General features: G+C 61.1%; 1 protein-coding gene across 1 annotated transcript in view; it reads left to right on the forward strand.

Moving 5' to 3' along the window:
* Positions 1-12,815, forward strand: part of ARHGEF17 (Rho guanine nucleotide exchange factor 17) — a 34,748-nt gene extending 21,933 nt beyond the window's left edge. The window contains exons 2-21 of the mRNA XM_075050268.1: positions 189-266; positions 2,650-2,832; positions 3,226-3,342; positions 3,663-3,755; positions 4,546-4,722; positions 4,993-5,043; positions 5,969-6,078; positions 6,206-6,291; positions 6,429-6,547; positions 6,812-7,025; positions 7,136-7,209; positions 7,345-7,538; positions 7,626-7,876; positions 8,229-8,475; positions 8,558-8,644; positions 8,753-8,820; positions 9,180-9,328; positions 9,430-9,604; positions 10,437-10,679; positions 11,446-12,815. Of these exons, the coding sequence (XP_074906369.1) occupies positions 189-266; positions 2,650-2,832; positions 3,226-3,342; positions 3,663-3,755; positions 4,546-4,722; positions 4,993-5,043; positions 5,969-6,078; positions 6,206-6,291; positions 6,429-6,547; positions 6,812-7,025; positions 7,136-7,209; positions 7,345-7,538; positions 7,626-7,876; positions 8,229-8,475; positions 8,558-8,644; positions 8,753-8,820; positions 9,180-9,328; positions 9,430-9,604; positions 10,437-10,679; positions 11,446-11,636 (2,907 nt within the window). The 3' untranslated portion in view covers positions 11,637-12,815. The remainder of the gene's footprint in view (positions 1-188; positions 267-2,649; positions 2,833-3,225; positions 3,343-3,662; positions 3,756-4,545; positions 4,723-4,992; positions 5,044-5,968; positions 6,079-6,205; positions 6,292-6,428; positions 6,548-6,811; positions 7,026-7,135; positions 7,210-7,344; positions 7,539-7,625; positions 7,877-8,228; positions 8,476-8,557; positions 8,645-8,752; positions 8,821-9,179; positions 9,329-9,429; positions 9,605-10,436; positions 10,680-11,445) is intronic.
* Positions 12,816-14,269: the final 1,454 nt, after the last annotated feature.

Raw genomic sequence — 14,269 nt, forward strand, 5'->3', positions numbered from 1 at the left:
CTAATCCTCCCGGATTCCTCCATCGGGGTGGAGAGGGAGCGGAGGGGAGCTGGACGCCAGCCGGGCTCCTCCGGCGTTCAGCCTCCCCGGCAAGCCCCTGCGCCGGCACCGACACCGACACCCGCCACGTAGCTCCCCTCCGTCGTGTCACCCCAAAACTCATCTTGTCTTTCTTTCCACCCGGGCAGGACATGAGGAAACACGTCATCATGACGCTGCTGGACACGGAACAGTCCTACGTGGAGTCCTTGCGCACCTTGATGCAGGTAACGCGGCACAGCCAGGGACGTGACACCCCAAACCATGTCACGGCGTGACCGTCCCTTGCTTGTCACCATCCCCGGGACCCCAAGTCGGACCCCCAGCTGTGGGGGTGGATTGGGGATGGGTGGCAGTGGGGATGTTGGGGACAGCGGGACCGGAGGTGGGAGCAGCGTGGCAATAGCGTCAAGAACGGGTTGTGGGGGTGACTTCTCTCCCCCCAAATCAAGCCCGTAATATTCCTGGTGGGTTGTCACCTGGCAGGTATCGTGTCCCCAAGCCCCTTCCCTCGCTTGCTCCCCAAAAGCTCTTCCTCATGTTGCACCCCTTCTCCTGGGCCATTGCAGATGGCCATCCCATGATGGGGGACCCCTTACACCCCCCGTCCCCCTGTCCCCCCATTTTGTGCTCAGCGTCATCACCTGCAGCCGTGGGCCAAGGGTTTTCCTTGGTCCTTTTTTTACTGAGCTGGTTCCAATAACCCCCCTGGAGCAGCCTGGCCGGAGGGTCCACCCCACGTTTCAGATGTTAATGAAGGTGTTTCGGAAGGTTAATGGTGGTCAACGCCCTGGAGACCAGGTCACATGGTGTAGGTGTGGGTTGTCCAACCACATCGCTGCAGGTGGAAACGCCAAGAAAATCAGAGCTCTGCAGTGCCTGTAGGACATCTGCTGGGCATGTCCATGAGGGCATGGGGCATCCAACATCCCAACACCCAGCCGGGCTTTTCCCATAAATCCCCTGCAAAGATGCCCCCATGGTGGGCCCAGATGTGCTCTGCCAGATGTTGCTGCAGGAGGGAAGGACCATTCGAGGTTGCTCCTAGTGCAGATGTTGGCTTGGAGGGGTGAGAGGACCCTGGCTCTGGGACTTCTTTTGGGGAAAGCCGTATGGAGTTCAGGGTCGGGTGGTGTCCCTGCTGGTCTCAGCAGGGACAGAGGCTGTCCCATGGGCTGTGCCCTCCTCTGAGGTGGGACCGGAGGCTGGTTGAAGAGGACAGCCGCACTAGGGCTCACTGGTTCCTCACTGGAGGGACTGGTTGGACGCAGATGGGAGCCACAGGGCATTACTGCCTGAGCTCTTGTCCATGGGACACGTCCTGGCACAGTGCAACCTAGGGGACGTGGTTTTCTGGGGGGCTGATCACAGGGCTCTAGGTGCCCCCAGCTCCCCGTCTCAGCAGTGACAAGGTGCTTGGATCCGTGACGTGGCCCAGTGGCACAGAGCATGGTGGGAGAAGGACCACCCTGGAGCATCATCTTCCAGCCAAGCCAGATGGTGCATGGGCAAGCCCTGCCTGCTCTCCCTCTATGCCGAGGCGGGGGCTGTCTCCGTGCTCTTCTTCCCCATCTGGTCCTTGCTCCCCCAGTTTTGTGGTGGGTGGGATGGATGGCACAGCCCAGCCCAGCTCCTGCTGGAGGTGTTGGCCACCGTAGCACAAATGAAGTGGGTTAGGAGCCTCAAGAAGGATTTAGCCCTTCTACCTTGGGTCTCCACAAGCTACCCATCATCAGCTTGAGGAACCTCATCCTTGGTGGATGACTCCTCCTTCGCCAGCTTGGATGGAGATGTCCGAAGCTGCTCGAGGTGGGTCCTGTCCTCACCGCTCAGCTCCACGGTCCTCCCAACATCCTGAAGGACACCAGCACCCCATACCAGTCAGACTGAGGAGGCAGCAAGGCTTGAGAAGACCTTCCTCATCCTGCATCCCTTGCAAATCCAGCTTTCCCATTCCCAGGGGCACGGCTCCTCTCCGCAGCTCTGCCCCACGGTGGGAGGAAAGGGATTTTGTGGCAGAGCCGCCCACCCAGCCTTGCAGAGGACCTGCTTTTCCTCCTGGCCCTGAGTGTCACTCGTTGGCCATTGCCCAAGAGAGGCTGCTGGGCGAAGTGGTCCAGGACTTGATGCAGTGCATCCACCCTGCTGACTCCAGCCCCTCCCCATCCCAAACACCCTAAATCCCACCAGGAACGTACCAGCTTTTGGATCCCAGGGTCGTGCTGCCATGGTTTTTCAGCTAGGTCAGGCTCTGTAGCAGATGGAGGTGACCAAGGCTCTTGACAGCAAAGCTTTGGAGCCTCTCAAGGCCGTGGCTGGGGGACAGAGGACGCCGTGCTTTGGGGTTCCTCGTGCAGACCCGTTCCACTCCCCGTGCTGCCATGGGGATGCACTGGGTGGGATGGGATTCAGGGAGGCTGGGGTCCAAAACCTGCTGGGACCCAGCACTGTCTGGTCTTTCTGGTGGGTCCCACAACCCAACATTCACCGGGGGAACCCCCTGCTGCAGGATGCCACCGATGCCCATATTTATACGGGTTGAAAAATTCATACTGGGAGGGGGTGGGAAAAGAAATCTATGGGGACTCCGATGCCGTTGCTTCCCCGCAGGGTTACATGAAGCCGCTGAAGCAGCCGGAGAACTCGCTGCTGTGCGACCCGTCGCTGGTGGACGAGATCTTCGACCAGATCCCTGAGCTGCTGGAGCACCACGAGCAGTTCCTGGAGCAGATCCACGACTGCGTGCAGAACTGGCATGAGAAGCAGAAAGTGGGTGACCTCCTCGTGCAGTCGGTAGGTCCTCGCTACTGGGGTGGATTTCCCCCCTGGGGGAACCCAGGCATGCCCACACTCCGGCACGGCCCCAGCGGGAGAAATTTCGGAGCAGGAGGCGAGGGAGTGATTAAGGGACAGGCCAAACGCGCCTGCGATGGAGAACAGGAGACGATCTCCAGGCCCGCGGTCTGCTTAGCGTAACGGCGGGGCGTTGCGGCGACCAGCTGGGTCTGCAGCTCGGCGTTTCTGCCTGGGGAGCAGAAATGTCAGGGCTGAAAAATCGAAGGGGGCGGGCGGCGGGTGAGCCCTCCCCGCGCCAGCCCAGAGCCAGGATTAACCCTTGGGGCAGCTTCTCTCAGGCGTGCCCAGGAGGTCCATGCCGGACCTATCCCCTTTTCCCCCCCCTTCCAGTTCTCCAAGGATGTGCTGGTGAACATCTACTCCGCCTACATCGATAACTTCCTCAACGCCAAGGATGCTGTCAGGATCGCCAAGGAAGCCCGGCCGGCGTTCATGAAGTTCCTGGAGGTGGGTCCTGGTTCCTCCCTCCCCATAGGTGCTGGCCGAGGTCCAGAGTCACTTGCAAAGCTGCTGGTGGGGCAGGGGGGGGTTAATGGGAGTAAACTGGTAACCTATGGTCAGACTGGGATTTTTCACACCCCCCTCCCGCTTCTTCTTGGTTTTATTGCAAAGAGGCTAGGTGGGGGTGAACCAGAGTCACTCCGGATGGTGTAAAAAGGAATCACCCCAAACGGGTGTTGCTCCAGGTCCGTGGGCTGGTGGGGTGCTGGGTCCCTGCTGTGTCCCACCTAACGGGGCCATCCTTGTCCCCCACCGGTGTTTTGCAGCAAAGCATGCGGGAGAACAAGGAGAAGCAGGCTCTGTCCGACCTGATGATCAAGCCGGTGCAGAGGATCCCGCGATACGAGCTGCTGGTGAAGGTGGGTGCGGGCAGCCGGGTGCAGGCAGGAGGCCATCTGTGCCGTGCAGGCAGCGGGTGAGACCATGGTGCCTCCTCACCCCCACGGGATGGGAGCTTTTAGGGGTCTCACGTCTCTCCTGGCCCCTTTTCCCATCCCTTGACACAAAGCTGGTGTCCCCAGGTGTGCACGTGGCTCTGCCCTCCTGGGGATGGTCACCCCGAGGACTGTCACCCCGCTGACCCCCCCAGCGTGTCCCTACAGATGCGCGGTCCCCTTCCCCTCTACCTTTCTGCTGGGAGGTTGGACATTGCGGTGCCATTTTGGGACTGGTCACGCTGCCACCCCCTCTGTGCCTCAGTTTCCCTGTGTCAAGGTCACTCTCCCTGGTGCTGAGGCTGGTGGGGATGCGCTTTTGTAGAATCACAGGACGGTTTGGGTTGGAAGGGACCTTCAAAGGTCGTCTAGTACAACCCTCCTGCCACGGGCAGGGACATCTTCCACTAGATCAGGTTGCTCAAAGCCCCATCCAACCTCACCTTGAACACTTCAGGTGATGAATTTCGGGAGTCCGTGCAAGGTGATGATGTGCTCTCAGGAGCTGGTGGCTTCTTTAGAGGTGGCAAAGACCAGGCTGGCGGTGGCCAAAGCTCAAGGCTCGGTCTCTTTGCAAAACCTTTCCTGCATGGGGCTGGTTTCCATCTCCAGCAGCCAAATCAGCACAGTAGGGGCTTTTGCTTGGGGGGTGTCATGGCACGGCCGATGCCCAGCCTTCACCCGTGGTGACATCCCGACTGTGTCCCCGTGGTAGGACCTGCTGAAGCACACGCCAGAGGACCACCCCGACCACCCTTTCCTCATCGACGCCCAGCGCAACATCAAGCAAGTGGCCGAGAGGATCAACAAGGGCATGAAGAGTGCGGAGGAGGTGGAGAGGAACGCCCGGATCGTGCAGGAGATTGAGTCCCACATCGAAGGGATGGAGGACGTACGTACAGGGGTCTTACACGGGGTCGGTCTTTCCTTCCCCCCAAATTGACACCATTTCTGCTCTTTCTGGGTCACCCCAGGCTGAGCCATTTGTTTTCTCCTCTGGGTCCTGCTTTCCCCATCATCACTTGGCCTTGGTGGGCTCCTGGGAGTTTGGGAAGGGGCTGGGGTGCCAGTTCTGAGCTGGGGGGCTGCAGGAGCAGGGACAATGCCCATGAGGGTCCCCCCCACTGGGGCTCCCCGCTCACAAGCCTCCTTGTCCCCACAGCTCCAGGCCCCGCTCCGTAGGTTCCTGCGCCAGGAGATGGTCGTGGAAGTGGTAAGAGCGGGGTGGTCCCTTGTCACCATCAGGGCCATGGGACCGCACACCAGATGGGGCAGTGGGAGGCTGTGATTGCGGGTCGTGGGATGCCTGTGTGCCCATGGAAGGCTACAGATGGCTGGCTGGAAGCTGCATCCCGGGAAGTTCAGATTGGATGTTAGGAAAAGGTTCTTCACTGAGAGGGTGGTCAGTGCCTGGAACAGGGTCCCCAGGGAAGTGGTCAGGGCACCACGGCTGCCAGAGTTCAAGGGGTGTCTGGATGATGCTCTTAGTCATATAGTTTAGAGTTAGGTAGTCCTGCAAGGAGCAGGGAGTTGGACTCGATGATCCTTATGGGTCCCTTCCAACTCGAGATAGTCTATGATTCTATAAGGATGGAAGGATGGATGGATGGAAGGTTGGACAGATAGATGGATTGGTGGACAGAAGGATGGATGGATGGATGGATGGATGGATGGATGGATGGATGGATGGAAAAAACAGACAGATGGAAGGTGCATGGAAGGATGGAAGGATGGATGAAGGGTTGGGTGGAGGAATGGATGAATGGATGGATCAATGACAGATCGATGGGGACAATATAAAATTCCCCAAGTGCAGGGGAAGATAGGATGGGTTTGGGAGCAGGCAGGAGGCAGGGAGATTGCACAGCAGCCCCGGGCCAGGTGGAGACCATGGGGGTCCTGATGAGCCCATGCCTGATGTTCCCACGGCCCTGGTGCTTCCCTGAGAGTGGGACCCCATGGCTTTGCCTGCACAGCCATGGCACCCATGTCCCCTTCCACCCTCGCGAGGATCCATCCCACCCCGCAGCCTCCCTATGCCAAGGCCGCGCGTGGGGAAACTGAGGCAGGGACCGCTCCCAGCGCCGGCAGCTGGGGGGCCGGACGTTAACCCCTTGGTGTCTCCCACCACTCCGCAGAAGGCGGTGGGTGGGAAGAAGGACCGTTCCTTCTTCCTCTTCACGGACCTGCTGGTGTGCACCACGTTGAAGCGCAAGTCGGGCTCCCTCCGCCGCAGCTCCATGAGCCTGTGAGTACCACCTGGGGGGCACCCAGCAGGATTAACCCATGGCGTTAGGGATGTCCTCGCTGGCTGGGCTGGCTTTAGGGTGCTGGGGCCATGGGTGCAGCTCAGCCATCTCCCCCCAACCTCACAGGTATACGGCAGCCAGCGTGATTGACACCGCCAGCAAGTACAAACTGCTCTGGAAGCTGCCGCTGGAGGACGTGGACATCGTCAAAGGTCTGTCACTGCCTGCTGGAGTGTCCCATCCCACCCCACCCCAAAAGTCATCGTTCACTCCTGGCTGGTGGAGAGAATGTTCCCCTGCACTGTGCTGGGGAGGAAGGGGTTAATGCCACCCACCTATGCCCACACAGGTGCCTCGCAAGCCACCAACCGGGAGAGCATCCAGAAAAGCATCTGCCGCCTGGATGAAGACCTCAGCACGTTGGGGCAAGTCAGCAAGCTGTCGGAGACCCTCAGCTTCCCCCACCAGGTATGGGGATGATGGCCCTGATGCTGTCCCCTGGCCGGACACATTCCCCGTAGGACCGACCGGGGTGTCCTCAGTGGCAGGGAGAACCCGTGGAAGGGCTGGTGGCCATGAGTGTCCTCTAAGGGCCCAGATGCCACCAGCCCCAAAGCCATGGTGGGGTTGGGGCAGCCTCTGAAGGATGTTTGGAGATGGATGGGAGCATCATCACGCCCATGGCTGGTGGTGGCCTGTGCCCAAGAGCTGAAGCGTTGTCCCCGTCCCCAGAGCCTGGACGACGTGATCAAGGACCTGATGGCCGCCATCCACCGGGAGCTGGCGGAGAAGCAATCCCTGTCCTTCAGCATGGCCTTCCCCCCCAACAAGGTAGAGCTCAGCACTACCAAAGCCGACGGCACCGAGTCCTTCATCTTTGAGTTCCCCAACCCTGATGCCCGGCTCGGCTTTGAGCAAGCCTTCGAGGACGCCAAGAAAAAGCTGGGTAACACCAGGGACCGGGGAGGTGGATGCGGGTGGTGGGCTCAGCATCACAACCCCACTTTGGTAGACCCCTTTCCTCCATCACTTCATCTTCCAATTTGATTTTCCCAGCTTCCAGCAAAAACTGCCTGGACCCAGAGTTCCTCAAGGCCATCCCCATCATGAAGACACGGAGCGGGATGCAGGTACTTGGAGGCTGGGTTCAAGCATCCCACAGGAGCTGCGGTCCTCTCCATCCCGGTGGGCTTACCGCTGGATGCCGAGAGCTCCTGCGTCATTCCCGAATGACCCAACTCTTCCCATCTTTTGCTCCCTTGCAGTTTTCTTGTGCTTCTCCCAGCCACGGCAGCCCGGAAAGCTCCCACGAGGTTTGGGTCTGCAACAGCGATGGTTACGTGGGGCAGGTTTGTTTGCTCAGCATCCGTAAGGAGCCCACAGTGGAGGCGTGCATCGCCGTCTGCTCTGCCAGGATCCTCTGCATCGCCTCCGTGCCCGGTCTCAAGCGGGCATATAGGTAGGACATTCCCACTGGCACCGCGAAGCCGGCGGGCACGGGGCGATGCTGGAGCTGCTTCTTTCCCCCCTCCCGTTGTCGCGGCAGGGAGCGTGCCGAGCCGGTGGGCAGCCCCTCCTCGGAGCCGATGCCGGCGCAGCCGGAGGATGCGGGGCCGCAGCCGTGCCTGCACATCTCCATCTCGGGTTCGTCGCTGGAGCTCTCGGAGCCCGTCGACGGCGGCAACAGGGAGCTGGTGCCCTTTGATAGCGATGACACGGATGACGAGTCCTCGCCCAGTCCCTCGGGGACGCTGCAGAGCCAAGCCAGCCACTCCACCATCTCCTCCAGCTTCGGCAGTGAGTCCTCCCCTGCCCCTGCTTAGCGAAAAAAACACTTTTTTGCCCCCAAATGACATGCAGCTCCGTTGTTTTGGCTGCTCTGCCTTGCATTCCTTGGGGAAATCTGCAGTGGAGGCTTTTGAGGCAAGGAAGTCCTGGGAAAAGAGATGTTGGGGGGCATCAGCCCAACACCATGGTGCTGGGATGGGGCTGGCGGCTTTGGGTGAAACCTGGTGGGTTTGGGGGCTCAGCGTCCCTATATCCTCCCCCGGGCTTGGCATCGCAAGGGAACCCATGGTCTCTTCCCCATCAATTTGGTGTGTGTCGGGTGGTCCTGGTCTGACCCATTCCTCCTCCTCCTCCTCTGCAGACGAAGAGATCTCGAGCTGCAAGGAGGCAACGGCAGAGACGACGAGCTCAGAGGAAGAGCAAGAACCCGGCTTCATGCCCATCACCGGCACCTACAGCCAAAACCGGCACGGCGAGAGCCCCACTGACGGGCGAGCCCTGCGCCGCTCCAGCCGCGGCTCCTTCACCCGGGGCAGCCTCGAGGACCTCCTCAGCCTTGACCCTGAAGCCCATCAGAGCTCCATGTGGTTGGGCACCGAGGATGGCTGGTACGTCCCCAGGATGGGGGGACACATACGTGGGGTGGACCCCCATCCCAGGCGAGCCTCAAGCTTTGCTCTTCTCCCCCAGCATCCATGTGTACCAGTCCTCGGACAACATCCGTAACAGGAAGAACAGCATGAAGATGCAACACGCCGCTGCTGTCATGTGCATCTTGTAAGCGGGGAAGGAGGATTTTCGGCTCTGCGATGTCCCTAGCAGGGTGGTTTGGGGTGGCTGAGCAGGGCTCTGCAGCCGGTTGTCAAAGGGTTTTTCTCCCCGCAGGTACCTGGATAACCAGGTTTTCGTGTCGTTGGCCAACGGGGAGCTTGTTGTCTACCAGCGGGAGGCAGGTGAGGCCGGATCGGGGACATCAAAAGGCACTGGAGGGGTTAAATGGAGCCCCAAAGTGGTGGCTGTTGGGTGGGTGGTTTGGGCAGCCCCCAAGGGAGGGATGCTGGTGACTACCCTGCCTCCACGGGAATGGAAGGGACGTCCCTTGAGGGATGCTGGAGACCCCAAAACCGGAGCCGGGTGGAGGTGTGCATCCTCCTCCTAGTCCCTGCCTGCCGCTGGCATCCCCTGGGGACATCAGCTCATCTCCCCTCTAACGGGGGACCTGAAGACGGGCATCTCCAGCCACCGCATCCCATCGGCCGGGTTTTTTTGGGGGATGCTTTAATGACCCACCCCACTCCCACCACCCTCACAGGCCGCTTCTGGGACCCCCAAAACTCCAAGTCCCTGTCCCTGGGCTCGCCGGGGAGCCCCATCACCAAGATGGTGGCAGTGGCGGGGAAGCTCTGGTGCGGCTGCCAAAACCGAGTCATCGTCCTCAACACCACCACGTTGGCGCAAGAGGTACCGCGGGCGATGGCAGGAGGTCGGGGGGGGGGGGGGGGCGGCGGCGATGGGCATCGGTGGCATCACTGGTGGCATCTCTCTGTCTGTGTCACCCGCAGCACACGCTCCAGGTGGGACAGGACAGCGGGCGCAGCGTCACCTGCATGGTGAGCGCGGGGACCGGCGTGTGGGTCGCGCTGCAGAGCAGCGCCCAGGTCCGGCTTTACCACGCCACCAGCTACGAGCAGTTGGCCGAAGCTGATATCACCCCCCCGGTACACAAGATGCTCGCCGGTAAGTCCCACCGGTGGCAGGTCACCGGTGGGTGCCCACCGCTGTCTCCAGTGGGTACCCGTGCCCATCGTCCGCCTTGAAAATGAGATGTCCTGCAGCATCCAGCGCCGGGATATTTAATATGTCCTGCATCCCAGCCAGCTTCGGGGAAGGAAACCGGACTTGTCGCGCTCGTGGGGTTCATCCTCGGTGTTAGGCAGCTGCATAATCCCACGGGGTAATAGGGCAGCCCTTGGGCAGATGGATAATCCTGTGGAAAAACAGGGAATCCCAAGTGGCTGCGTAATCCCACACAGAAATTGGGCAGCACCTGGGCATCAGCATAATCCCTCAGGGTGCTAGGGCATCCCCCGGGTGGCTTCATAATCCCACGCAGGAATAAGGCACCCCTGGGCATCAGCATAATCCCATGCAGAAACAAGGCAACCCCTGGGCATCGGCATAATCCCACAGGGTAATAGGGAATCCCGTGGATGGCTTCATAATCCCACGCAGGAATAGGGCAGCCCCTGGGCGGCTGCATAATCCCACATGGAAATAGGGCACCCCTGGGCATATGCTTAATCCCAAGCAGAAATAGGGCAGCCCCTGGGCATCTTCATAATCCCATGCAGAAATAGGGCAGCCTCTGGGTATCTGCATAATCCCATAACCAGGCAGCCCAATCTGACAGCACCCTGGGGCACCTTATACCAGCCAGGGGGGTTGTGGGGTCCCTTCCCCGTGTCCCACGTGCCACAGACAGCCCCGGGAATGGAGACCGGTGGCATCGGCGGGGTTCACAGCCCCGTGCCAATCAGGGTAAAATGCTGACGGCGGGGATGCTCGACAGGCTCGGATGCCATTATCCGGCAGCACAAGGCAGCCTGCCTGCGGATCACGGCTCTCCTGGCGTGCAAGGACTTGCTGTGGATCGGGACCAGCGCCGGCGTGGTGCTGACCCTCGCCGTCTCGGCCAAGGCGGCCCCGGCGTTGGTGGGGCTCTCCCAGGGTCACACCGGCCACGTCCGCTTCCTCACCGCCATCGAGCTGCCCGACGGTTTCGACGTCCTCTTCCCATTGCCGAGGGAGACGGGTAGGTGGGATGATTGCGGGGGGGACATGACGATCCTGACCCGTTCCAGGAGGAGTGGATGGTTTTTTTACGGGGCTGGGAATGCCGTCCTGCTGGCAGATAACTGGGAATAGCCTTGAAATGCGGTCACCGGAGTCCCTGCTCTATCCTTGCCATGTTAAAATTAAGGTGGGGGGAAATTGGGTGCTACCCCCTCCTCCAAGGCTTTGGGGATTGCTTGAGTGACCCCAGATTTCCCTGGGAGACCCTAATTCCCAGGGGGAAGAGCCAATGGAAAGCCACGTGCTGAGTCTCACCCGAACTGGTCCCAAAGTTGGGGTGGGATGGGGAGGAGGTGATTTGGGAGGGGAGGAGATAGTAATTTGGGGGTGGGAGGAGCTAATGTGGGTGGGAGGAGCTAATCGGGGTGGGAGGGGCTATTTGGGGATGGGAGCGGGGTTTTGGGGGGTCAAGATGTGGCACCTGGGAAAGTGGTGGTGATGGTGGGAGGATGCTGGTGGGAGGATGCTGGGATAGTGCTGGTGGGAGGATGCTGGGGAGTCGCTGCTGGTGCTGGGATGATGCTGGGATGATGCTGGTGGGATGATGCTGGGATGATGCTGGTGGTGAGATGATGCTGGGATGATGCTGGTGGGATGATGCTGGGATGATGCTGGTGGGATGCTCGTGGGAGGACACCGGGATGCTGCTGCTGGGATGCTGCTGGGGAACAGGGGAGCCCGGGGAGGGGTGATCTGACAGCGCGCTGGGGTTCTGCACTTGGCAGGGGCCGAGAAGGCGAGCGAGGCAGAGAAGCGAGACCCGTCGCGGCCCCGCGCCCCCGCCCTCACCCTCTCCAAACCCAAGATGCTGGTGATCAGCGGGGGGGACGGCTACGAGGATTTCCGCTTGACCAGCAGCAGCGAGACGGTGGGCCGGGACGACAGCACCAACCACCTCCTTCTCTGGAGAGCGTGAACGGCCGTGGCCCCCCCCCGGGGACATCCCGGCGAGGAAAGGGGGGTGCTGGCCCCCCTATATGCAGAGGGGGGGGGTCCTGACACCCCCCCCTCCCCGTCACCCCCCGCCCCAGCGCCTCTCATCTCCAACCCGGCTGCTCTCTGTGTGCTCGGGGTTGGGGGGGATGAGCCCCGGTCCCTCCACCGTCCCCCCGGCCATCGCACCGGACTGGGGGGGGACGACCCGACACACACACCGCTTTCGGGGCGCGGAGAAGATGGGGAGGGGGGATGCGTTCGCTTGGGAAGGCGCTAACGAAGGAGGAAGGCGTTAACGAGCATCCCTGGGGACCGGCCGGAGGATGCCGTACAGCCAGGAACCTGCCTCGCTCTCCGGTTTTTGTGTGTGCCTGCTTTGGGGTGGAGGGGGGGGGTGTCACGGCGCTGTCACCCCCCCTTTCCCCCGGGACCCCCGGCCACACCGCGGGACCACCCCAGGGACAATACGCCCGCGGTGTCCCCCCCGCCCCGGGCCTCCCGCTAACCCGCTCGCTCCATCGCCAGCACCCAGATAGCTCTGTTTGTTTGTTCGTTTGTTTTAAATATATATATATTATATATATATAAACATCCTTATTTATTTGGGGTGGGGGTGTGGGGGGGTCAGGCGCATCATCACGTCACTGCGGGATTAAAACCTTCCCAGTTCATCGCCCCGAGGCAGAGGTGGACCCCAGTGATGGAGCTGGGGGATACTGGTGGAGGGGGGGGAGCTGATGGAGGGGGGAAATTGGGGTGTCCCCCACCCATCTCTGTGATTCCCGTGGGATTTCACAGCCTGGGGAGTGGGATGAAGCCACCACCAACGTTCAGAGCATCTTCTGGATGAGAACAAGCATCTTCTTCGTATTCCCCAGCCTGACACCAGGGAAGTCCCCCCCGCCCCTAAATTGGGGTGATGTGGTTGGGACCCTAAAAATGAGTTTTTCCTGGACCAAACTCCCCCATTTTCCCTTTTTTTCCCCACCATTTTCCTGCTTTCACCCCAGGGTCCAGGCGAGGCCAGTGCTCGCAGACCTGGGCACCCGGTTGTCCCCACGGGAGAGGTGACAACCCCCACGGTGAGTGACGGGGATGTTGCCGTCCCACGTCCGTCTGTCCATCCTGGGAAGGGGCGGGGGGGTGGGGGGGGCGATGTTATAATTGGGATGATGACGATATTTGGGGAAGGGAGGGGAGGGGAATTTCGGTCCCTTTGGGGGCTCTTTGTCATTAAAGGTCACCCGTGTCAGAACGAAGCCAGCGTGGTCTCGTCCTTCACCTGGGGGGGGTGACAAGGATGGGGTGAGGGTGGGTGCAGCTGGGGGGGGACATGGACACCCACCACCCATCGGCCATCACCGGGGACATCACCCGATGATGCCGGCTGTGATGAAGACTCTGGTGGGAGGAAGAAACCCTCAACCCAGGGATGATGCATGGACAAACAGCCGGAATGGGGGACACCGTCCTGGGGACCACGTCACCCCAAAAGCAGCCCCCGGGGTGTACCGGGGGGGAAGGAGGGAGCACCAGGCCTGACTGCAACGGGGGTGTCCCCGGTGTAGAAAAACTGTCCCCTGGGGAGGGGCTCAGGCCAAGATGGGGTTCGCTATAGGGCAGGTAGGAAAGCGGGGTGCAGCACCCATGGGTGCCCCCGTGGAGCGTGTGTGTGTGTCCCCTCCCCAGCCAAAAAAAATCCTTTTTTTTAAAAAAAACCCCTTTCCTCTGTAGATAAAAAACCCACAGCCATCTTATTTTCCCCTTTTTCCCCCCAAAAACCCTCCGCGGTTGGGATAAAGCCCAGCACCCCCAAATTCCCCCCCCCATCCTCCCCCCCCCGAACCGCCCGCAGTTCCCGCCGCGCCCGGCAGGTGGCGCTGCCCGCGCGGGGCCGGGGGCGGGGCCGGGGGCGGGGCCAGCCGCCGAGCGAGCGCGCAGCGCTGACGCGGGGAGGCGGGGCGGGGCGGGGCGGGGGTGGAGCGCCGCCGTGTGACGTCAAGGAAAAGGGGCGGGGCGTGCGGGAGTAGCGCGCCGGCGGCTTCATTCATAAGGAGGAAGAACGAGCGGCGGGGCGGCCCCGCGGCGGGGGGGGCAGGTAAGGGGACCCCCCCCCGGCCGGGTTACCCCCTTCCCGAGCTGGGGGGGCTTATTCCGAGGTGGGGGGGGACTCGGGTTACTTTTCCTTAAAGGGTTATTCCCTCCTTGGGAGGGGTGTCTGGGTTTGGGCTGTGCAAGGGAGGGGGGGGCTGGTGCTTTTTGGGGTGCTGGACCCCCCTGTTTGCAATAAAAAAAAGGGGGGTTTATTGCCTTGACCTTATCCCCAAGCAGGGTGTGGGGGGAGCACCACCCTGAAGTGGGGTGCGGTGGTTGGAGAGCCCGGTGCTGGCTCTGGCTGCTGCAGAGCGAATGTAGGTTAAAATAAAGGGTGGAGAGGGGGAAAAAGTAGGTTAAGAAAAACTGAGCAGCAGCTGCCTGGAAAAAGAGATAGGAGCTGTGTCGGGTTTGGTGTTTTGTTGTTTTGGGTTTGTTTTTTTTTCCGGAGCTGGAAAATCCCAGGGCTCCCAACCAAATACCTGCGTCAGCCGGGATGCTGCGGTGAGGGGCTGTACC

The sequence above is a fragment of the Buteo buteo genome, chromosome 18 (genome assembly GCF_964188355.1).
Source record: "Buteo buteo chromosome 18, bButBut1.hap1.1, whole genome shotgun sequence".
NCBI lineage: Eukaryota > Metazoa > Chordata > Aves > Accipitriformes > Accipitridae > Buteo > Buteo buteo.